Source organism: Somniosus microcephalus, chromosome 10, assembly GCF_052327205.1.
Source record: "Somniosus microcephalus isolate GS21.2 chromosome 10, FLI_Smic_1.0, whole genome shotgun sequence".
In the NCBI taxonomy this organism is placed as follows: domain Eukaryota; kingdom Metazoa; phylum Chordata; class Chondrichthyes; order Squaliformes; family Somniosidae; genus Somniosus; species Somniosus microcephalus.
This window is the reverse complement of record NC_140996.1, coordinates 72,506,137-72,531,399: the sequence shown is the minus strand read 5'-3', so window position 1 is coordinate 72,531,399 and position 25,263 is coordinate 72,506,137. Positions and strand designations below refer to the sequence as shown.

Here is a 25,263-nt window from a genome sequence, read left to right as displayed (position 1 = left end):
GCAGTGTCACACTCGGTGTAGTGCCCAGCAGTGTCAAACTCGGTGCAGTACCCTGCAGTGTCACACTCGGTGTAGTTGCCAGCAGTGCCACACTCGGTGTAGTACCCAGCAATGTCACACTCGGTGTAGGACCCAGCAGTGTCACAGTCGGTGTAGTAGCCAGCAGTGTCACACTCGGTGTAGTACCCAGCAGTGTCACTCTCGGTGCAGTACCCAGCAGTGTCACACTCGGTGTAGTACCCAGCAGTGTCACACTCGGTGTAGTACCCAGCAGTGTCACACTCGGTGCAGTACCCAGCAGTGTCACATTCGGTGCAGTACAAAGCAGTGTCACACTCGGTGTAGTACCCAGCAGTGTCACACTCGGTGCAGTACAAAGCAGTTTCACACTCGGTGTAGTACCCAGCAGTGTCACACTCGGTGTAGTACCCAGCAGTGTCACACTCAGTGTAGTACCCAGCAGTGTCACACTCAGTGTAGTGCCCAGCAATGTCACACTCGGTGCAGTACACAGCAGTGTCAGACTCAGTATAGTACCCAGCAGTGTCACACTCGGTGCAGTACAAAGCAGTGTCACACTCGGTGTAGTAACCAGCAGTGTCACACTCGGTGTAGTACCCAGCAGTGTCACAGTCGGTGTAGTGCCCAGCAGTGTCACACTCGGTGTAGTACCCAGCAGTGTCACACTCTGTGCAGTAAAATGCAGGGTCACACTCGGTGTAGTACCCAGCAGTGTCACACTCGGTGTAGTACCCAGCAGTGTCACAGTCGGTGTAGTACCCAGCTGTGTCACACTCGGTGTAGTACCCAGCAGTGTCACACTTGGTGTAGTGCCCAGCAGTGTCACACTCGGTGCAGTACCCAGCAGTGTCACACTCGGTGCAGTAAAAAGCAGGGTTACACTCGGTGTAGTACCCAGCAGTGTCACACTCGGTGTAGTATTCAGCAGTGTCACTCTCGGTGCAGTACCCAGCAGTGTCACACTCGGTGTAGTACCCAGCAGTGTCACACTTGGTGTAGTGCCCAGCAGTGTCACACTCGGTGCAGTACCCCGCAGTGTCACACTCGGTGCAGTACCCCGCAGTGTCACACTCGGTGCAGTGCCCAGCAGTGCCACACTCGGAGTAGTACCCAGCAGTGCCACACTCGGTGTAGTACCCAGCAGTGTTACACTCGGTGTAGTACCCAGCATTGTCACGCTCGGTGCAGTGCCCAGCAGTGTCACACTCGGTGCAGTACCCAGCAGTGTCACACTCTGCGCAGTACCCAGCAGTGCCACACCCGGTGTAGTACCCAGCATTGTCACACTCGGTGCAGTGCCCAGCAGTGTCACACTCGGTGTTGTACCCAGCAGTGTCACACTCGGTGTAGTACCCAGCAGTGTCACACTCGGTGTCGTACGCAGCAGTGTCACACTGGGTGTAGAAACCAGCAGTGTCACACTCGGTGTAGTAACCAGCAGTGTCACACTCGGTGTAGTACCCAGCAATGTCACACTGGGTGTAGTACCCAGCAGTGTCACACTCGGTGTAGTACCCAGCAGTGTCACACTCGGTGCAGTACCCAGCAGTGTCACAATCAGTGTAGTACCCAGCAGTGTCACACTCGGTGTAATACCCAGCAGTGTCACACTCGGTGCAGTACCCAGCAGTGTCACACTCGGTGTAGTACCCAGCAATGTCACACTCGGTGTAGTACCCAGCAGTGTCACAATCGGTGTAGTACCCAGCAGTGTCACACTCGGTGTAATACCCAGCAGTGTCACACTCGGTGCAGTACCCAGCAGTGTCACACTCGGTTTAGTACCCAGCAATGTCACACTCGGTGTAGTACCCAGCAGTGTCACACTCGGTTAAGTACCCAGCAGTATCACACTCGGTGCAGTACCCAGCAGTGTCACACTCGGTGTAGTACCCAGCAGTGTCACACTCGGTGTAGTACCCAGCAGTGTCACACTCGGTGCAGTAAAAAGCAGGGTCACACTCGGTGTAGTAACCAGCAGTGTCACACTGGGTGTAGGACCCAGCAGTGTCACACTCGGTGTAGTACCCAGCAGTGCCACACTCTGCGCAGTACCCAGCAGTGCCACACCCGGTGTAGTACCCAGCATTGTCACACTTGGTGCAGTGCCCAGCAGTGTCAAACTCGGTGTAGTACCCAGCAATGTCACACTCGGTGCAGTATCCAGCAATTTCACACTCGGTGCAGTACCCAGCAGTGTCACACTCGGTGCAGTACCCAGCTGTGTCACACGCAGTGCAGTGCCCAGCAGTGTCACACTCAGTGCAGTACCCAGCAGTGTCACACTCAGTGCAGTACTCAGCAGTGTCACTCTCGGTGTAGTACGCAGCAGTGTCACACTCGGTGTAGTACGCAGCAGTGTCACACTCGGTGCAGTACCCAGCAGTGTCACACTCGGTGTAGTACCCAGCAGTGTCACACTAGGTGCAGTGCCCAGCAGTTTCACACTCGGTGCAGTACCCAGCAGTGTCACACTCAGTGTAGTACCCACCAATGTCACAATCGGCGCAGTACCCAGCAGTGTCACACTCGGTGTAGTACCCAGCAGTGTCGCATTCGGTGTAGTGCCCAGCAGTGTCACACCCGGTGCAGTACCCAGCAGTGTCACACTCAGTGCAGTACCCAGCAGTGTCACACTTGGTGCAGTAACCAGCAGTGTCACACTCAGTGCAGTACCCAGCAGTGTCACACCCGGTGTATTACCCAGAAGTGTCACACTCGGTGTAGTACCCAGCAAAGTCACACTCGGTATAGTACCCAGCAGTGTCACACTCGATGCAGTACCCAGCAGTGTCACACTCGGTGTAGTACCCAGCAGTGTCACACTAGGTGTAGTCCCCATCAGTGTCACACTCGGTGCAGTACCCAGCAGTGTCGCACTCGGCGTAGTACCAAGCATTGTCACACACGGTGCAGTACCCAGCAGTGTCACACTCGGTGCAGTACCCAGCAGTGTCTCACTCGGTGTAGTGCATAGCAGTGTCACACTCGGTGTAGTGCCCAGCAGTGTCAAACTCGGTGCAGTGCCCAGCAGTGTCACACTCGGTGTAGTACCCAGCAGTGTCACACTCGGTGTAGTACCCTGCAGTGTCACACTCGGTGTAGTTGCCAGCAGTGCCACACTCGGTGTAGTACCCAGCAGTGTCACACTCGGTGTAGTACCCAGCAGTGTCACACTCGGTGTAGTACCCAGCAGTGTCACTCTCGGTGCAGTACCCAGCAGTGTCACACTCGGTGTAGTACCCAGCAGTGTCACACTCAGTGTAGTACCCAGCAGTGTCACACTCGGTGCAGTACCCAGCAGTGTCACATTCGGTGCAGTAAAAAGCAGTGTCACACTCTGTGTCGTACCCAGCAGTGTCACACTCGGTGCAGTACAAAGCAGTGTCACACTCGGTGTAGTACCCAGCAGTGTCACACTCGGTGTAGTACCCAGCAGTGTCACACACAGTGTAGTACCCAGCAGTGTCACACTCCGTGTAGTACCCAGCAATATCACACTCGGTGCAGTACCCAGCAGTGTCAGACTCGGTGCAGTACAAAGCAGTGTCACACTCGGTGCAGTAACCAGCAGTGTCACACTCGGTGTAGTACCCAGCAGTGTCACAGTCGGTGTAGTGCCCAGCAGTGTCACACTCGGTGCAGTACCCAGCAGTGTCACACTCGGTGCTGTACAAAGCAGGGTCACACTCGGTGTAGTACCCAGCAGTGTCACACTCGGTGTAGTACCCAGCAGTGTCACAGTCGGTGTAGTACCCAGCTGTGTTACACTCGGTGCATTACCCAGCAGTGTCACACTCGGTGCAGTACCCAGCAGTGTCACACTCGGTGCAGTACCCAGCATTGTCACACTCGGTGCAGTGCCCAGCAGTGTCACACCCGGTGCAGTACCCAGCAGTGTCACACTCAGTGCAGTATCCAGCAATGTCACTCTCGGTGTAGTATGCAGCATTGTCACTCTCGGTGTAGTATGCAGCAGAGTCACACTCGGTTTAGTACCCAGCAGTGTCACACTCGGTGTAGTACCCAGCAATGTCACACTTGGTGTAGTACCCAGCAGTGTCACACTCGGTGCAGTGCCCAGCAGTGTCACACTCGGTGTAGTACCCAGCAGTGTCACACTCGGTGCAGTACCCAGCAATGTCAGACTCGGTGTAGTACACAGCAGTGTCACACTCGGTGCAGTACCCAGCAATGTCACACTCGGTGTAGTACCCAGCAGTGTCAAACTCGGTGCAGTAGCCAGCAGTGTCACACTCGGGGCAGTGCCCAGCAGTATCACACTCAGTGCAGTACCCAACAGTGTCACACTTGGTGCAGTAGCCAGCAGTGTCACACTCAGTGCAGTAACCAGCAGTGTCACACTTGGGGCAGTGCCCAGCAGTGTCACACTCAGAGCAGTACCCAGCAGTGTCACACTCGGGGCAGTGCCTAGCAGTGTCACACTGTGTGTACTACCCAGCAGTGTCACACTCGGTGCAGTACCCAGCGGTGTCACACTCAGTGCAGTACACAGCAGTGCCACACTCGGTGTAGTACCCAGCAGTGTCAGACTCGGTGTAGTACCCAGCAGTGTCACACTCTGCGCAGTACCCAGCAGTGCCACACACTGTGTATTACCCAGCATTGTCACACTCGGTGCAGTGCCCAGCAGTGTCACATTCGGTGTAGCAACCAGCAGTGTCACACTCGGTGTAATACCCAGCAGTGTCACACTCGGTGTTGTACCCAGCAGTGTCACACTCGGTGTAGTACCCAGCAGTATCACACTCGGTGTAGTACCCAGCAGTGTCAAACTGGGTGTAGTAACCAGCTGTGTCACACTCGGTGTAGTAACCAGCAGTGTCACACTGGGTGTAGTACCCAGCAGTGTCACACTGGGTGTAGTACCCAGCAGTGTGACACTCGGTGTAGTACCCAGCAGTGTCACACTCGGTGTAGTACCCAGCAGTGTCACAATCGGTGTAGTACCCAGCAGTGTCACACTCGGTGCAGTACCCCGCAGTGTCACACTCGGTGCAGTACCCAGCAGTGCCACACTCGGAGTAGTACCCAGCAGTGCCACACTCGGTGTAGTACCCAGCAGTGTTACACTCGGTGTAGTACCCAGCATTGTCACGCTCGGTGCAGTGCCCAGCAGTGTCACACTCGGTGCAGTACCCAGCAGTGTCACACTCTGCGCAGTACCCAGCAGTGCCACACCCGGTGTAGTACCCAGCATTGTCACACTCGGTGCAGTGCCCAGCAGTGTCACACTCGGTGTTGTACCCAGCAGTGTCACACTCGGTGTAGTACCCAGCAGTGTCACACTCGGTGTCGTACGCAGCAGTGTCACACTGGGTGTAGTAACCAGCAGTGTCACACTCGGTGTAGTAACCAGCAGTGTCACACTCGGTGTAGTACCCAGCAGTGTCACACTGGGTGTAGTACCCAGCAGTATCACACTCGGTGCAGTACCCAGCAGTGTCACACTCGGTGTAGTACCCAGCAGTGTCACACTCGGTGTAGTACCCAGCAGTGTCACACTCGGTGCAGTAAAAAGCAGGGTCACACTCGGTGTAGTAACCAGCAGTGTCACACTGGGTGTAGGACCCAGCAGTGTCACACTCGGTGTAGTACCCAGCAGTGCCACACTCTGCGCAGTACCCAGCAGTGCCACACCCGGTGTAGTACCCAGCATTGTCACACTTGGTGCAGTGCCCAGCAGTGTCAAACTCGGTGTAGTACCCAGCAGTGTCACACTCGGTGCAGTATCCAGCAATTTCACACTCGGTGCAGTACCCAGCAGTGTCACACTCGGTGCAGTACCCAGCTGTGTCACACGCAGTGCAGTGCCCAGCAGTGTCACACTCAGTGCAGTACCCAGCAGTGTCACACTCAGTGCAGTACTCAGCAGTGTCACTCTCGGTGTAGTACGCAGCAGTGTCACACTCGGTGTAGTACGCAGCAGTGTCACACTCGGTGCAGTACCCAGCAGTGTCACACTCGGTGTAGTACCCAGCAGTGTCACACTAGGTGCAGTGCCCAGCAGTTTCACACTCGGTGCAGTACCCAGCAGTGTCACACTCAGTGTAGTACCCACCAATGTCACAATCGGCGCAGTACCCAGCAGTGTCACACTCGGTGTAGTACCCAGCAGTGTCGCATTCGGTGTAGTGCCCAGCAGTGTCACACTCGGTGCAGTACCCAGCAGTGTCACACTCAGTGCAGTACCCAGCAGTGTCACACTTGGTGCAGTAACCAGCAGTGTCACACTCAGTGCAGTACCCAGCAGTGTCACACCCGGTGTATTACCCAGAAGTGTCACACTCGGTGTAGTACCCAGCAAAGTCACACTCGGTATAGTACCCAGCAGTGTCACACTCGATGCAGTACCCAGCAGTGTCACACTCGGTGTAGTACCCAGCAGTGTCACACTAGGTGTAGTCCCCATCAGTGTCACACTCGGTGCAGTACCCAGCAGTGTCGCACTCGGCGTAGTACCAAGCATTGTCACACACGGTGCAGTACCCAGCAGTGTCACACTCGGTGCAGTACCCAGCAGTGTCTCACTCGGTGTAGTGCATAGCAGTGTCACACTCGGTGTAGTGCCCAGCAGTGTCAAACTCGGTGCAGTGCCCAGCAGTGTCACACTCGGTGTAGTACCCAGCAGTGTCACACTCGGTGTAGTACCCTGCAGTGTCACACTCGGTGTAGTTGCCAGCAGTGCCACACTCGGTGTAGTACCCAGCAGTGTCACACTCGGTGTAGTACCCAGCAGTGTCACTCTCGGTGCAGTACCCAGCAGTGTCACACTCGGTGTAGTACCCAGCAGTGTCACACTCAGTGTAGTACCCAGCAGTGTCACACTCGGTGCAGTACCCAGCAGTGTCACATTCGGTGCAGTAAAAAGCAGTGTCACACTCTGTGTCGTACCCAGCAGTGTCACACTCGGTGCAGTACAAAGCAGTGTCACACTCGGTGTAGTACCCAGCAGTGTCACACTCGGTGTAGTACCCAGCAGTGTCACACACAGTGTAGTACCCAGCAGTGTCACACTCCGTGTAGTACCCAGCAATATCACACTCGGTGCAGTACCCAGCAGTGTCAGACTCGGTGCAGTAACCAGCAGTGTCACACTCGGTGTAGTACCCAGCAGTGTCACAGTCGGTGTAGTGCCCAGCAGTGTCACACTCGGTGCAGTACCCAGCAGTGTCACACTCGGTGCTGTACAAAGCAGGGTCACACTCGGTGTAGTACCCAGCAGTGTCACACTCGGTGTAGTACCCAGCAGTGTCACAGTCGGTGTAGTACCCAGCTGTGTTACACTCGGTGCATTACCCAGCAGTGTCACACTCGGTGCAGTACCCAGCAGTGTCACACTCGGTGCAGTACCCAACATTGTCACACTCGGTGCAGTGCCCAGCAGTGTCACACCCTGTGCAGTACCCAGCAGTGTCACACTCAGTGCAGTATCCAGCAATGTCACTCTCGGTGTAGTATGCAGCATTGTCACTCTCGGTGTAGTATGCAGCAGAGTCACACTCGGTTTAGTACCCAGCAGTGTCACACTCGGTGTAGTACCCAGCAATGTCACACTTGGTGTAGTACCCAGCAGTGTCACACTCGGTGCAGTGCCCAGCAGTGTCACACTCGGTGTAGTACCCAGCAGTGTCACACTCGGTGCAGTACCCAGCAATGTCAGACTCGGTGTAGTACACAGCAGTGTCACACTCGGTGCAGTACCCAGCAATGTCACACTCGGTGTAGTACCCAGCAGTGTCAAACTCGGTGCAGTAGCCAGCAGTGTCACACTCGGGGCAGTGCCCAGCAGTGTCACACTCAGTGCAGTACCCAACAGTGTCACACTTGGTGCAGTAGCCAGCAGTGTCACACTCAGTGCAGTAACCAGCAGTGTCACACTTGGGGCAGTGCCCAGCAGTGTCACACTCAGAGCAGTACCCAGCAGTGTCATACTCGGGGCAGTGCCTAGCAGTGTCACACTGTGTGTACTACCCAGCAGTGTCACACTCGGTGCAGTACCCAGCGGTGTCACACTCGGTGCAGTACACAGCAGTGCCACACTCGGTGTAGTACCCAGCAGTGTCAGACTCGGTGTAGTACCCAGCAGTGTCACACTCTGCGCAGTACCCAGCAGTGCCACACACTGTGTAGTACCCAGCATTGTCACACTCGGTGCAGTGCCCAGCAGTGTCACATTCGGTGTAGCACCCAGCAGTGTCACACTCGGTGTAATACCCAGCAGTGTCACACTCGGTGTTGTACCCAGCAGTGTCACACTCGGTGTAGTACCCAGCAGTATCACACTCGGTGTAGTACCCAGCAGTGTCAAACTGGGTGTAGTAACCAGCTGTGTCACACTCGGTGTAGTAACCAGCAGTGTCACACTGGGTGTAGTACCCAGCAGTGTCACACTGGGTGTAGTACCCAGCAGTGTCACACTCGGTGTAGTACCCAGCAGTGTCACACTCGGTGTAGTACCCAGCAGTGTCACAATCGGTGTAGTACCCAGCAGTGTCACACTCGGTGTAGTACCCAGAAGTGTCACACTCGGTGCAGTACCCAGCAGTGTCACACTCGGTGTAGTACCCAGCAATGTCACACTCGGTGTAGTACCCAGCAGTGTCACACTCGGTTAAGTACCCAGCAGTGTCACACTCGGTGCAGTACCCAGCAGTGTCACACTCGGTGTAGTACCCAGCAATTTCACACTCGGTGTAGTACCCAGCAGTGTCACGCTCGGTGTAGTACCCAGCAGTGTCACACTCGGTGCAGTAACCAGCAGTGTCACACTCGGTGTAGTACCCAGCAGTGTCACACTCGGTGCAGTACCCAGCAGTGTCAGACTGGGTGTAGTACCCAGCAGTGTCACACTCGGTGCAGTACCCAGCAGTGTCACACTGGGTGTAGTACACAGCAATATCACACTCGGTGCAGTACCCAGCAGTGTCACACTGGGTGTAGCAGCCAGCAGTGTCACACTCGGTGCAGTACCCAGCAGTGTCACACTGGGTATAGAACCCAGCAGTGTCACACTCGGTGTAGTACCCAGCAGTGTCACACTCGGTGCAGTAGCCACCAGGGTCACACTCGGTGCAGTACCCAGCAGTGCCACACTCGGTGTAGAACCCAGCAGTGTGACACTCGGTGCAGTAGCCAGCAGTGTCACACTCGGTGTATTACCCAGCAATGTCACACTCGGTGCAGTACCCAGCAGTGTCACACTCAGTGCAGTATCCAGCAATTTCACACTCGGTGCAGTACCCAGCAGTGTCACACTCGGTGAATTACACAGCAGTGTCACACTCAGTGCAGTGCCCAGCAGTGTCACACTCAGTGCAGTATTATGCAGTATCAAACTCGGTGCAGTACCCAGCAGTGTCACACTCGGTGTAGTACCCAGCAGTGTCGCACTTGGTGTAGTGCCCAGCAGTGTCACACTCGGTGCAGTACCCAGCAGTGTCACACTCAGTGCAGTACCCAGCAGTGTCACACTTGGTGCAGTAACCAGCAGTGTCACACTCAGTGCAGTACCCAGCAGTGTCACACCCGGTGTAGTACCCAGCAGTGTCACACTCGGTGTAGTACCCAGCAATGTCACACTCGGTATAGTACCCAGCAGTGTCACACTCGATGCAGTATTCAGCAGTGTCACACTCGGTGTAGTACCCAGCAGTGTCACACTCGGTGTAGTCCCCATCAGTGTCACACTCGGTGCAGTACCCAGCAGTGTCGCACTCGGCCTAGTACCCAGCATTGTCACACTCGGTGCAGTAACCAGCAGTGTCACACTGGGTGTAGTACCCACCGGTTTACACTCGGTGCAGTACCCAGCAGTGTCACACTCGGTGCAGTACCCAGCAGTGTCTCACTCGGTGTAGTACCCAGCAGTGTCACACTCGGTGTAGTACCCAGCAGTGTCACACTCGGTGCAGTACCCAGCAGTGTCACACTCTGCGCAGTACCCAGCAGTGCCACACCCGGTGTAGTACCCAGCAGTGTCACACTCGGTGCAGTACAAAGCAGTGTCACACTCGGTGTAGTACCCAGCAGTGTCACACTCGGTGCAGCACCCAGCAGTGCCACACTCGGTGTAGTACCCAGCAATGTCACACTCGGTGTAGTACCCAGCAGTGTCACACTCGGTGTAGTACCCAGCAGTGTCACACTCGGTGCAGTCCCCAGCAGTGTCACACTCGGTGCAGTACAAAGCAGTGTCACACTCGGTGTAGTACCCAGCAGTGTCACACTCGGTGTAGAACCCAGCAGTGTCACACTCGGTGTAGTACCCAGCAGTGTCACACTCGGTGCTGTACAAAGCAGGGTCACACTCGGTGTAGTGCCCAGCAGTGTCACACTCGGTGCAATACCCAGCAGTGTCACAGTCGGTGCAGTACCCAGCTGTGTCACACTCGGTGCATTACCCAGCAGTGTCACACTCGGTGACGTACCCAGCAATGTCACACTCGGTGTAGTGCCCAGCAGTGTCACACTCGGTGCAGTACCCAGCATTGTCACACTCGGTGCAGTGCCCAGCAGTGTCACACTCGGTGCAGTACCCAGCAGTGCCACACACGGAGTAGTACCCAGCAGTGTCACACTCTGCGTAGTACCCAGCAGTGCCACACCCGGTGTAGTACCCAGCATTTTCACACTCGGTGCAGTGCCCAGCAGTGTCACACTCGGTGTAGTACCCAGCAGTGTCACACTAGGTGTAGTACCCAGCAGTGTCACACTCGGTGTAGTACCCAGCAGTGTCACACTGGGTGTAGTAACCAGCAGTGTCACACTCGGTGTAGTAACCAGCAGTGTCACACTCGGTGTAGTACCCAGCAGTGTCACACTGGGTGTAGTACCCAGCAGTGTCACACTCGGTGTAGTACCCAGCAGTGTCACACTCGGTGCAGTACCCAGCAGTGTCACAATCGGTGTAGTACCCAGCAATATCACGCTCGGTGTAGTACCCAGCAGTGTCACGCTCGGTGTAGTACCCAGCAGTGTCACACTCGGTGTAGTACCCAGCAGTGTCACACTCGGTGCAGTACCCATCAGTGTCAGACTGGGTGTTGTACCCAGCAGTGTCAGACTCGGTGCAGTACCCAGCAGTGTCACACTGGGTGTAGTACACAGCAATGTCACACTCGGTGTAGTACCCAGCAGTGTCACACTCGGTGTAGTACCAGCAGTGTCACACTCGGTGCAGTACCCAGCAGTGTCACACTGGGTGTAGCAGCCAGCAGTGTCACACTCGGTGCAGTACCCAGCAGTGTCACACTGGGTATAGAACCCAGCAGTGTCACACTCGGTGTAGTACCCAGCAGTGTCACACTCGGTGCAGTAGCCAGCAGGGTCACACTCCTGTGCAGTACCCAGCAGTGCCACACTCGGAGTAGTACCCAGCAGTGTCACACTCGGTGTCGTACCCAGCAGTGTCACACTCGGTGTAGTACCCAGCAGTGTCACACTGGGTGTAGCAGCCAGCAGTGTCACACTCGGTGCAGTACCCAGCAGTGTCACACTGGGTATAGAACCCAGCAGTGTCACACTCGGTGTAGTACCCAGCAGTGTCACACTCGGTGCAGTAGCCAGCAGGGTCACACTCGGTGCAGTACCCAGCAGTGCCACACTCGGAGTAGTACCCAGCAGTGTCACACTCGGTGCAGTAGCCAGCAGTGTCACACTCGGTGTAGTACCCAGCAGTGTGACACTCGGTGCAGTAGCCAGCAGTGTCACACTCGGTGTATTACCCAGCAATGTCACACTCGGTGCAGTACCCAGCAGTGTCACACTCGGTGCAGTACCCAGCAGTGTCACACCCGGTGCAGTACCCAGCAGTGTCACACTCAGGGCAGTATCCAGCAATTTCACACTCGGTGCAGTACCCAGCAATGTCACACTCGGTGCAGTACCCAGCAGTGTCACACTCAGTGCAGTGCCCAGCAGTGTCACACTCAGTGCAGTAACCAGCAGTGTCACACTCAGTGCAGTACCCAGCAGTGTCACTCTCGGTGTAGTACGCAGCAGTGTCACACTCGGTGTAGTACCCAGCAGTGTCACACTCGGTGCAGTACCCAGCAGTGTCACACTCGGTGTAGTACCCAGCAGTGTCACACTAGGTGTAGTACCCAGCAATGTCACACTCGGTGTATTACCCACCAATGTCACAATCGGCGCAGTACCCAGCAGTGTCACAGTCGGTGTAGTACCCACCGGTTTACACTCGGTGCAGTACCCAGCAGTGTCACACTCGGTGCAGTACCCAGCAGTGTCTCACTCGGTGTAGTACATAGCAGTGTCACACTCGGTGTAGTGCCCAGCAGTGTCAAACTCGGTGCAGTACCCTGCAGTGTCACACTCGGTGTAGTTGCCAGCAGTGCCACACTCGGTGTAGTACCCAGCAATGTCACACTCGGTGTAGGACCCAGCAGTGTCACAGTCGGTGTAGTAGCCAGCAGTGTCACACTCGGTGTAGTACCCAGCAGTGTCACTCTCGGTGCAGTACCCAGCAGTGTCACACTCGGTGTAGTACCCAGCAGTGTCACACTCGGTGTAGTACCCAGCAGTGTCACGGTCGGTGCAGTGCCCAGCAGTGTCACACTCGGTGTAGTACCCAGCAGTGTCACACTCGGTGCAGTAAAAAGCAGGGTCACACTCGGTGTAGTACCCAGCAGTGTCACACTCGGTGTAGTACCCAGCAGTGTCACAGTCGGTGTAGTACCCAGCTGTGTCACACTCGGTGCATTACCCAGCAGTGTCACACTCGGTGTAGTACCCAGCAATGTCACACTCGGTGTAGTATTCAGCAGTGTCACCCTCGGTGCAGTACCCAGCAGTGTCACACTCGGTGTAGTACCCAGCAGTGTCACACTCGGTGTAGTGCCCAGCAGTGTCACACTCGGTGCAGTACCCCGCAGTGTCACACTCGGTGCAGTACCCAGCAGTGCCACACTCGGAGTAGTCCCCAGCAGTGTCACACTCGGTGTAGTACCCAGCAGTGTTACACTCGGTGTAGTACCCAGCATTGTCACGCTCGGTGCAGTGCCCAGCAGTGTCACACTCGGTGCAGTACCCAGCAGTGTCACACTCTGCGCAGTACCCAGCAGTGCCACACCCGGTGTAGTACCCAGCATTGTCACACTCGGTGCAGTGCCCAGCAGTGTCACACTCGGTGTAGTAACCAGCAGTGTCACACTCGGTGTAGTACCCAGCAGTGTCACACTGGGTGTAGTACCCAGCAGTGTCACACTCGGTGTAGTACCCAGCAGTGTCACACTCGGTGCAGTACCCAGCAGTGTCACAATCGGTGTAGTACCCAGCAGTGTCACACTCGGTGTAATACCCAGCAGTGTCACACTCGGTGCAGTACCCAGCAGTGTCACACTCGGTGTAGTACCCAGCAATGTCACACTCGGTTAAGTACCCAGCAGTATCACACTCGGTGCAGTACCCAGCAGTGTCACACTCGGTGTAGTACCCAGCAATGTCACCCTCGGTGTAGTACCCAGCAGTGTCACGCTCGGTGTAGTACCCAGCAGTGTCACACTGGGTGTAGTAACCAGCAGTGTCACACTCGGTGTAGTAACCAGCAGTGTCACACTCGGTGTAGTAACCAGCAGTGTCACACTGGGTGTAGTACCCAGCAGTGCCACACTCGGTGTAGTACCCAGCAGTGCCACACTTGGAGTAGTACCCAGCAGTGTCACACTCGGTGTAGTACCCAGCAGTGTCACACTCGGTGCAGTAAAAAGCAGGGTCACACTCGGTGTAGTACCCAGCAGTGTCACACTCGGTGTAGTACCCAGCAGTGTCACAGTCGGTGTAGTACCCAGCTGTGTCACACTCGGTGCATTACCCAGCAGTGTCACACTCGGTGTAGTACCCAGCAATGTCACACTCGGTGTAGTATTCAGCAGTGTCACCCTCGGTGTAGTACCCAGCAGTGTCACAGTCGGTGTAGTACCCAGCTGTGTCACAATCGGTGCATTACCCAGCAGTGTCACACTCGGTGTAGTACCCAGCAATGTCACACTCGGTGTAGTATTCAGCAGTGTCACACTCGGTGCAGTACCCAGCAGTGTCACACTCGGTGTAGTACCCAGCAGTGTCACACTCGGTGTAGTGCCCAGCAGTGTCACACTCGGTGCAGTACCCCGCAGTGTCACACTCGGTGCAGTACCCAGCAGTGCCACACTCGGAGTAGTCCCCAGCAGTGTCACACTCGGTGTAGTACCCAGCAGTGTTACACTCGGTGTAGTACCCAGCATTGTCACGCTCGGTGCAGTGCCCAGCAGTGTCACACTCGGTGCAGTACCCAGCAGTGTCACACTCTGCGCAGTACCCAGCAGTGCCACACCCGGTGTAGTACCCAGCATTGTCACACTGGGTGTAGTACCCAGCAGTGTCACACTCGGTGTAGTACCCAGCAGTGTCACACTCGGTGCAGTACCCAGCAGTGTCACAATCGGTGTAGTACCCAGCAGTGTCACACTCGGTGTAATACCCAGCAGTGTCACACTCGGTGCAGTACCCAGCAGTGTCACACTCGGTGTAGTACCCAGCAATGTCACACTCGGTTAAGTACCCAGCAGTATCACACTCGGTGCAGTACCCAGCAGTGTCACACTCGGTGTAGTACCCAGCAATGTCACCCTCGGTGTAGTACCCAGCAGTGTCACGCTCGGTGTAGTACCCAGCAGTGTCACACTGGGTGTAGTAACCAGCAGTGTCACACTCGGTGTAGTAACCAGCAGTGTCACACTCGGTGTAGTAACCAGCAGTGTCACACTGGGTGTAGTACCCAGCAGTGCCACACTCGGTGTAGTACCCAGCAGTGCCACACTTGGAGTAGTACCCAGCAGTGTCACACTCTGCGCAGTACCCAGCAGTGCCACACCCGGCATAGTACCCAGCATTGTCACACTCGGTGCAGTGCCCAGCAGTGTCAAACTCGGTGTAGTACACAGCAGAGTCACACTCGGTGTAGTACCCAGCAGTATCACACTCGGTGTTGTACCCAGCAGTGTCACACTCGGTGTAGTACCCAGCAGTGTCACACTCGGTGTAGTACCCAGCAGTGTCACACTGGGTGTAGTAACCAGCAGTGTCACACTCGGTGTAGTAACCAGCAGTGTCACACTCGGTGTAGTACCCAGCAGTGTCACACTGGGTGTAGTACCCAGCAGTGTCACACTCGGTGTAGTACCCAGCAGTGTCACACACGGTGCAGTACCCAGCAGTGTCACAATCGGTGTAGTACCCAGCAGTGTCACACTCGGTGTAATACCCAGCAGTGTCACACTCGGTGCAGTACCCAGCAGTGTCACACTCGGTGTAGTACCCAGCAATGTCACACTCGGTGTAGTACCCAGCAGTGTCACACTTGGTTAAGTACCCGGCAGTGTCACACTCGGTGCAGTACCCAGCAGTGTCACACTCGGTGTAGTACCCAGCAATGTCACACTCGGTGTAGTACCCAGCAGTGTCACACTCGGTGTAGTACCCAGCATGTCACACTCGGTGCAGCACCCAGCAGTGTCACACTCGGTGTAGTACCCAGCAGTGTCACACTCAGTGCAGTACCCAGCAGTGTCACACTGGGTGTAGTGCCCAGCAGTGTCACACTCGGTGCAGTACCCAGCAGTGTCACACTGGGTGTAGAACCCAGCAGTGTCACACTCGGTGTAGTACCCAGCAGTGTCACACTCGGTGCAGTAGCCAGCAGGGTCACACTCGGTGCAGTACCCAGCAGTGCCACACTTGGAGTAGTACCCAGCAGTGTCACACTCGGTGTAGTACCCAGCAGTGTCACTCTCGGTGTAGTACCCAGCAGCGTGACTCTCGGTGCAGTTGCCAGCAGTGTCACACTCGGTGCAGTACCCAGCAGTGTCACACCCGGTGTATTATCCAACAATGTCACACTCAGTGCAGTACCCAGCAGTGTCACACTCGGTGCAGTACCCAGCAGTGTCACACCCGGTGCAGTACCCAGCAGTGTCACACCCGGTGCAGTACCCAGCAGTGTCACACTCAGTGCAGTATCCAGCAATTTCACACTCGGTGCAGTACCCAGCAGTGTCACACTCGGTGCAGTACCCAGCAGGGTCACACCCGGTGCAGTACCCAGCAGTGTCACACTCTGCAGTATCCAGCAATTTCACACTCGGTGCAGTACCCAGCAGTGTCACACTCGGTGCAGTACCCAGCAGTGTCACACTCGGTGCAGTACCCAGCAGTGTCACACTCAGTGCAGTGCCCAGCAGTGTCACACTCGGTGTAGTACCCAGCAGTGTCACACTCGGTGCAGTAACCAGCAGTGTCACACTTGGTGTAGTACCCAGCAGTGTCAGACTAGGTGTAGTGCCCAGCAGTGTCACACTCGGTGCAGTACCCAGCAGTGTCACACTCGGTGCAGTACCCAGCAGTGTCACACTCAGTGTAGTACCCAACAATGTCACACTCGGTGTATTACCCAGCAATGTCACAATCGGCGCAGTACCCAGCAGTGTCACACTCGGTGTAGTAACCAGCAATGTCACACTTGGTGTAGTACCCAGCAGTGTCAAACTCGGTGCAGTACCCAGCAGTTTCACACTCGGTGCAGTACCCAGCAGTGTCACACTCGGTGTAGTACGCAGCAGTGTCGCACTCGGTGTAGTGCCCAGCAGTGTCACACTCGGTGCAGTACCCCGCAGTGTCACACTCAGTGCAGTACCCAGCAGTGTCACACTTGGTGCAGTACCCAGCAGTGTCACACTCAGTGCAGTACCCAGCAGTGTCACACCCGGTGTAGTACACAGCAGTGTCACACTCGGTGTAGTACCCAGCAATGTCACACTTGGTATATTACCCAGCAGTGTCACACTCGATGCAGTACCCAGCAGTGTCACACTCGGTGTAGTACCCAGCAGTGTGACTCTCGGTGTCGTCCCCATCAGTGTCACACTCGGTGCGGTACCCAGCAGTGTCGCACTCGGCGTGGTACCCAGCATTGTCACACTCGGTGCAGTACCCAGCAGTGTCACACTGGGTATAGCACCCACCGGTTTACACGCGGTGCAGTACCCAGCAGTGTCACACTCGGTGCAGTATCCAGCAGTGTCACACTCGGTGTTGTACATAGCAGTGTCACACTCGGTGTAGTGCCCAGCAGTGTCACACTCGGTGCAGTAACCAGCAGTGTCACTCTCAGTGTAGTACCCAGCAGTGTCACACTCGGTGTAGTACCCAGCAGTGTCACTCTCGGTGCAGTACCCAGCAGTGTCCCACTCGGTGTAGTACCCAGCAGTGTCACATTCGGTGTACAACCCAGCAGTGTCACACTCGGTGCAGTACCCAGCAGTGTCACATTCGGTGCAGTACAAAGCAGTGTCACACTCGGTGTAATACCCAGCAGTGTCACACTCGGTGCAGCACAAAGCACTGTCACACTCGGTGCAGTACCCAGCAGTGTCACACTCGGTGTAGTACCCAGCAGTGTCACACTCAGTGTAGTACCCAGCAATGTCACACTCGGTGCAGTACCCAGCAGTGTCAGACTCGGTGTAGTACCCAGCAGTGTCACACTCGGTGCAGTACAAAGCAGTATCACACTCGGTGTAGTAACCAGCAGTGTCACACTCGGTGTAGTACCCAGCAGTGTCACAGTCGGTGTAGTGCCCAGCAGTGTCACACTCGGTGCAGTACCCAGCAGTGTCACACTCGGTGCAGTACAAAGCAGGGTCACTCTCGGTGTAGTACCCAGCAGTGTCACACTCGGTGTAGTACCCAGCAGTGTCACAGTCGGTGTAGTACCCAGCTGTGTCACACTCGGTGCATTAACCAGCAGTGTCACACTCGGTGTAGTACCCAGCAGTGTCACACTCGGTGTAGTACCCAGCAGTGTCACGCTCGGTGTAGTGCCCAGCAGTGTCACACTCGGTGCAGTAGCCTGCAGTGTCACACTCGGTGCAGTACACAGCAGTGCCACACTCGGAGTAGTACCCAGCAGTGTCACACTCGGTGCAGTACCCAGCAGTGTCACACTCGGTGTAGTACCCAGCAGTGTGACACTCGGTGCAGTAGCCAGCAGTGTCACACTCAGTGCAGTACCCAGCAGTGTCACACTCGGTGCAGTACCCAACAGTGTCACACTCAGTGCCGTACCCAGCAATCTCACACTCGGTGTAGTACCCAGCAGTGTCACACTCGGTGTAGTACCCAGCAGTGTCGCACTCGATGTAATGCCCAGCAGTGTCACACTCGGTGCAGTACCCAGCAGTGTCACGCTGAGTGCAGTACCCAGCAATGTCACACTCGGTGCAGTACCCAGCAGTGTCACACTCGGTGTAGTACCCAGCAATGTCACACTTGGTGTAGTACCCTGCAGTGTCACACTCAGTGCAGTACCCAGCAGTGTCACACTCGGTGCAGTACCAAGCAGTGTCACACTCGGTGTAGTACCCAGCAGTGTCGCACTCGGTGTAGTGCCCAGCAGTGTCACACTCGGTGCAGTACCCAGCAGTGTCACACTCAGTGTAGTATCCAGCAGTGTCACACTTGGTGCAGTACCCAGCAGTGTCACACTCGGTGCAGTATCCAGCAGAGTCACACCTGCTGTAGTACCCAGCAGTGTCACACTCGGTGTAGGACCCAGCAATGTCACACTCGGTATAGTACCCAGCAGTGTTACACTCGATGCTGTACCCAGCAGTGTCACAGTCGGTGCAGTACCCATCAGTGTCACACTCGGTGCAGTACCCAGCAGTGTCGCACTCGGTGTAGTACCCAGCATTGTCACACTCGGTGCAGTACCCAGCAGTGTCACACTGGGTCTAGTACCCACCGATTTACACTCGGTGCAGCACCCAGCAGTGTCACACTCGGTGCAGCACCCAGCAGTGTCACACTCGGTGTAGTACATAGCAGTGTCACACTCGGTGTAGTGCCCAGCAGTGTCACACTCGGTGCAGTACCCAGCAGTGTCACACTCGGTGTAGTACCCAGCAGTGTCACACTCGGTGTATTACCCAGCAGTGTGACACTCGGTGCAGTCGCCAGCAGTGTCACACTCGGTGTAGTACCCAGCAATGTCACACTCGGTGCAGTACCCAGCAGTGTCACACTCGGTGCAGTACCCAGCAGTGTCACACCCGGTGCAGTACCCAGCAGTGTCACACTCAGTGCAGTACCCAGCAATGTCACACTCGGTGCAGTAACCAGCAGTGTCACACTCGGTGCAGTACCCAGCAGTGTCACTCTTGGTGTAGTACGCAGCAGTATCACACTCGGTGTACTACCCAGTAGTGTCACACTCGGTGTAGTATCCAGCAGTGTCACACTCGGTGTAGTACCCAGCAGTGTCGCACTCGGTGTAGTGCCCAGCAGTGTCACACTCGGCGCAGTACCCAGCAGTGTCATACCCGGTGCAGTACCCAGCAGTGTCACACTCAGTGCAGTACCCAGCAGTGTCACACTCGGTGCAGTACCCAGCAGTGTCACACTCGGTGCAGTAACCAGCAGTGTCACACTCGGTGTAGTACCCAGCAGTGTCACACTCGGTGTAGTTGCCAGCAGTGTCACTCTCGGTGTAGTACGCAGCAATGTCACACTCGGTGTAGTACCCAGCAGTGTCACACTCGGTGTGGTACCCAGCAGTGTCACACTCGGTGCAGTACCCAGCAGTGTCACTCTCGGTGCAGTACCCAGCAGTGTCACACTCGGTGTAGTACCCAGCAGCGTCACACTCGGTGTAGTACCCAGCAGTGTCACACTCGGTGCAGTACCCAGCAGTGTCACATTCGGTGCAGTACAAAGCAGTGTCACATTCGGTGTAATACCCAGCAGTGTCACACTCGGTGCATTACAAAGCCCTATCACACTCGGTGTAGTACACAGCAGTGCCACACTCGGTGTAGTACCCCGCAGTGTCACACTCAGTGTAGTACCCAGCAATGTCACACTCGGTGCAGTACCCAGCAGTGTCAGACTCGGTGTAGTACCCAGCAGTGTCACACTCAGTGCAGTACAAAGCAGTATCACACTCGGTGTAGTAACCAGCAGTGTCACACTCGGTCTAGTACCCAGCAGTGTCACAGTCGGCGTAGTGCCCAGCAGTGTCACACTCGGTGCAGTACCCAGCAGTGTCACACTCGGTGCAGTAAAAATCAGGGTCACACTCGGTGTAGTACCCAGCAGTGTCACACTCGGTGTAGTACCCAGCAGTGTCACAGTTGGTGTAGTACCCAGCTGTGTCACACTCGGTGCAGTACCCCGCAGTGTCAAACTCGGTGCAGTACCCAGCAGTGCCACACTCGGAGTAGTACCCAGCAGTGTCACACTCGGTGTAATACCCAGCAGTGTCACACTCGGTGTAGTACCCAGCAGTGTGACACTCGGTGCAGTAGCCAGCAGTGTCACACTCGGTGTAGTACCCAGCAATGTCACACTCGGTGCAGTACCCAACAGTGTCACACTCAGTGCAGTACCCAGCAGTGTCACACCCGGTGCAGTACCCAGCAGTGTCACACTCAGTGCAGTACCCAGCAATGTCACACTCGGTGCAGTACCCAGCAGTGTCACTCTCGGTGTAGTACGCAGCAGTGTCACACTCGGTGTACTACCCAGCAGTTTGACACTCGGTTTAGTACCCAGCAGTGTCACACTCGGTGTAGTACCCAGCAGTGTCACACTCGGTGTAGTACCCAGCAGTGTCGCACTCGGTGTAGTGCCCAGCAGTGTCACACTCGGTGCAGCACCCAGCAGTGTCACACCCGGTGCAGTACCCAGCAGTGTCACACTCAGTGCAGTACCCAGCAATGTCACACTCGGTGCAGCACCCAGCAGTGTCACACTCGGTGCAGTACCCAGCAGTGTCACACTCAGTGCAGTGCCCAGCATTGTCACACTCAGTGCAGTTCCCAGCAGTGTCACACTCAGTGCAGTACCCAGCAGTGTCACACTCGGTGTAGTACCCAGCAATGTCACACTTGGTGTAGTACCCTGCAGTGTCACACTCAGTGCAGTACCCAGCAGTGTCACACTCCGTGCAGTACCCAGCAGTGTCACACTCAGTGTAGTACCCAGCAGTGTCACACTCGGTGCAGTACCCAGCAGTGTCACACTCGGTGCAGTACCCAGCAGTGTCACACCCGCTGTAGTACCCAGCAGTGTCACACTCGGTGTAGTACCCAGCAGTGTCACACTCGGTGTAGTACCCATCAGTGTCACACTCGGTGCAGTACCCAGCAGTGTCGCACTCGGTGTAGTACCCAGCATTGTCACACTCGGTGCAGTACCCAGCAGTGTCACACTGGGTGTAGTACCCACCGGTTTACACTCGGTGCAGTACCCAGCAGTGTCACACTCGGTGCAGTACCCAGCAGTGTCACACTCGGTGTAGTACATAGCAGTGTCACACTCGGTGTAGTGCCCAGCAGTGTCACACTCGGTGCAGTACCCAGCAGTGTCACACTCGGTGTAGTACCCAGCAGTGTCACACTCGGTGTAGTACCCAGCAGTGTGACACTCGGTGCAGTAGCCAGCAGTGTCACACTCGGTGTAGTACCCAGCAATGTCACACTCGGTGCAGTACCCAGCAGTGTCACACTCAGTGCAGTACCCAGCAGTGTCACACCCGGTGCAGTACCCAGCAATGTCACACTCAGTGCAGTACCCAGCAATGTCACACTCGGTGCAGTACCCAGCAGTGTCACACTCGGTGCATTACCCAGCAGTGTCACACTCAGTGCAGTGCCCAGCAGTGTCACACTCGGTGCAGTATCCAGCAGTGTCACACTCAGTGCAGTACCCAGCAGTGTCACTCTTGGTGTAGTACGCAGCAGTGTCACACTCGGTGTAGTACCCAGCAGTGTCACACTCGGTGTAGTACCCAGCAGTGTCACACTCGGTGTAGTACCCAGCAGTGTCGCACTCGGTGTAGTGCCCAGCAGTGTCACACACGGTGCAGTACCCAGCAGTGTCACACTCGGTGCAGTGCCCAGCAGTGTCACACTCAGTGCAGTGCCCAGCAGTGTCACACTCGGTGTAGTACCCAGCAGTGTCGCACTTGGTGTAGTAGCCAGCAGTGTCACACTCGGTGTAGTACCCAGCAATGTCACACTCGTTGTAGTACCCAGCAGTGTCACACTCGGTGTTGTACCCAGCAGTGTCACACTCGGTGTAGTACCCAGCAGTGTCACTCTCGGTGCAGTACCCAGCAGTGTCACACTCGGTGCAGTGCCCAGCAGTGTCACACTCGGTGCAGTACCCAGCAGTGTCACACTCGGTGTAGTACCCAGCAGTGTCACACCCGCTGTAGTACCCAGCAGTGTCACACTCGGTGTAGTACCCAGCAATGTCACACTCGGTATAGTACCCAGCAGTGTCACACTCGATGCAGTACCCAGCAGTGTCACACTCGCTGTAATACCCAGCAGTGTCACACTCGGTGTAGTACCCATCAGTGTCACACTCGGTGCAGTACCCAGCAGTGTCGCACTCGGTGTAGTACCCAGCATTGTCACACTCGGTGCAGTACCCAGCAGTGTCACACTGGGTGTAGTTCCCACCGGTTTACACTCGGTGCAGTACCCAGCAGTGTCACACTCGGTGTAGTACCCAGCAGTGTCACTCTCGGTGCAGTACCCAGCAGTGTCACACTCGGCGTAGTACCCAGCAGTGTCACACTCGGTGTTGTACCCAGCAATGTCACACTCGGTGCAGTACCCAGCAGTGTCACATTCAGTGCAGTACAAAGCAGTGTCACACTCGGTGTGGTACCCAGCAGTGTCACACTCAGTGCAGTACAAAGCAGTGTCACACTCGGTGCAGTATAAAGCAGTGTCACTCTCGGTGTAGTACCCAGCAGTGTCACACTCGGTGTAGTACCCAGCAGTGTCACAGTCGGTGTAGTACCCAGCAGTGTCACACTCGGTGCAGTACCCAGCAGTGTCACACTCGGTGTTGTACCCAGCAATGTCACACTCGGTGCAGTACCCAGCAGTGTCACTCTCGGTGCAGTACCCAGTAGTGTCACACTCGGTGCAGCACCCAGCAGTGTCACACTCGGTGCAGTACCCAGCAGTGTCACACTTGGTGCAGTACCCAGCAGTGTCACACTTGACGCAGCTCCCAGCAGTTTTACACTTGTTACAGTACCCAGCAATGTCACACTTGACGCAGTATCCGGCAGTGTCGCACTTGGCGCGGTGCCTGTCCTACATGGCTGTGCACTCCACAGTGTAATACACTCAGAGCTGTACATTTTTTAAAGAAATCTTTATTTCTTAGAAATGCAATGTAACTCCTCAGAATCCTATCTGTGTCCTCTGCGCACTGATTTCAAGCTGTATCTGTTTCATTTCTATTAACAACTCATATTGTCTCCATCTTCCAGCTGGAATAAATGGGTTGTCAAACCTTTCGATTGCAATTCTTGCACTATTTGGAATCGTAATAATCTCAGGGGCTATTTGCTGCGGAAGATGTTTTTATAAAACGTAAGTATGTTGTAAAACCTGGTCTACATACTTAGGCTGAAATATATGGGCACATTAGTGGGCTTCAGGTGTACAGAAGGGATCACAGTGCCACTTCCCATGTATACTCATTGGAAGATGATCTCTGTGAAAGTACCATACAACTTGGTTACCATGGAAACTACTTTTGCTGCAGTGCCAACCTCTGATGGCTTTTATTGCCGTAGAGTGAAACGATAGACATTACCTGATCTAAACATAGAATGATTCAGCACAAGGAGTTCATTCAGCCCATCGTGCCTGTGTCGGCTCTTTGGTAAAGCTATTAATTAATCACACTCCCCTGCTCTTTCCTCATAGCCCTGTAATTTTTTTCCCTTCAAGTATTTATCAAATTCTCTTTTGAAAGTTTCTATTGAATCTGCTTCCACCACCCTTTCAGGTAGTGCATTCCAGATCACAACAACTCGCTGTGTAAAACAATGTTTTCTCATGTTGCCTCTGGTTCTTTTGTCAAACACTTTAAATCTGTCCTCTGGTTACCGACCCTTCTGTCACTGGAAACAATTTCTCCTTATTTACTCTATCAAATCTATTCATGATTTTGAACACCTCTATCAAATCTTCTCTTAACCATCTCTGCTCTACGGAGAAAACCCCCAGCTTCTCTAGTCTCTCCACATAAATTAAGTCCCTGCTTTTGTACTCTTTTCCTCTATTTAGAAAGCCAAGAATCCCATATGCTTTTTTAACAGCCTTCTCAATATGTCCGGCCACCTTCAAAGGTTTGTGTACATACAGCCCAGGTCTCTCTGTTGCTGCACCCCCTTTGAAATTGTACCATTTAGTTCATATTGCCTCTCCTCATTATTCATAACCAAATGTGTCATTATCAATTTCCATCTATGTAATGTTGAATTTCATGACACGAAATTCAACATTACATTTTTATGAAAATACACAGATAAGAGCTCAGTTAAAAAGGTAGAGAATTAGAGATAATAAGTATCAGTAGCTGCAGAATTTACAGGTTTGATACCAATCAGGTTATACAATTGTGCTTCGGGCTCCTCTCATCCGTGTAAAAATACTCAACAATAAAACTGCGAAGATATCAGCTTGTTCCAGCACCAAACCTCTTTCCTTCTCATCATTTTGTCTATTTCTTGGAATAATTACAAATGCTCACAGATTTTAAATATACCCATACATTGAGATGTTTTTTAATGAATATTTTGTAACACATACCTGTTAAGTGAGTTAGGCTGGAATCAGGTTGTGTGCGTACGGACCGCATAGTGGGTCAGGAGCCCAATATTGTGAGCAGCGCATTCTTCAGTGCAACTTTAACTTAATGGCCCCAGTTAATCCAGTCATGCACGTTTCCCGACCCTATTAAATGGAGCAGGTCTGATGACGTCAATGATGACTCGTTTCCAGTGCCGATATTTATAACGGCCTTGCACACATCTCATTTGAAGATTGGTGAAGGAGTGTTCAAGGTGATTTCCAGAGGTCTGCCTACTGTTACAAAGCTTATAAAAGTGTCGGTCATGGATACACAAAGGCAGAGGGCCGAACCAAGAATTAGAGATGCATTCCTCGATGTTCTGGTGCAGGCAGTGAGAGCACGTAGGGAGGTCCGCTTCCCTGGTGATAGGTGCAAAAGACACTGAAAGGGCATGGTTGGAGATCGCAGAGGAGGTCAGCAGCAGGGATGTTCTCAGGAGGACGTGGATCCAGTGCAGGAAAAGATTCAATGACCTCATGAGGTCAGGAAAGGTGGGTG

The 25,263-nt window shown here is 54.7% G+C and overlaps 1 protein-coding gene across 1 annotated transcript in view; it reads left to right on the top strand.

The window, feature by feature from the left end:
* The window catches only part of LOC147111545 (uncharacterized), a 156,652-nt gene that overhangs the window by 81,740 nt on the left and 49,649 nt on the right, over positions 1-25,263 (top strand). The window contains exon 3 of the mRNA XM_085999899.1: positions 23,393-23,495. Coding sequence (XP_085856025.1) covers positions 23,393-23,495 — 103 coding nt within the window. The remainder of the gene's footprint in view (positions 1-23,392; positions 23,496-25,263) is intronic.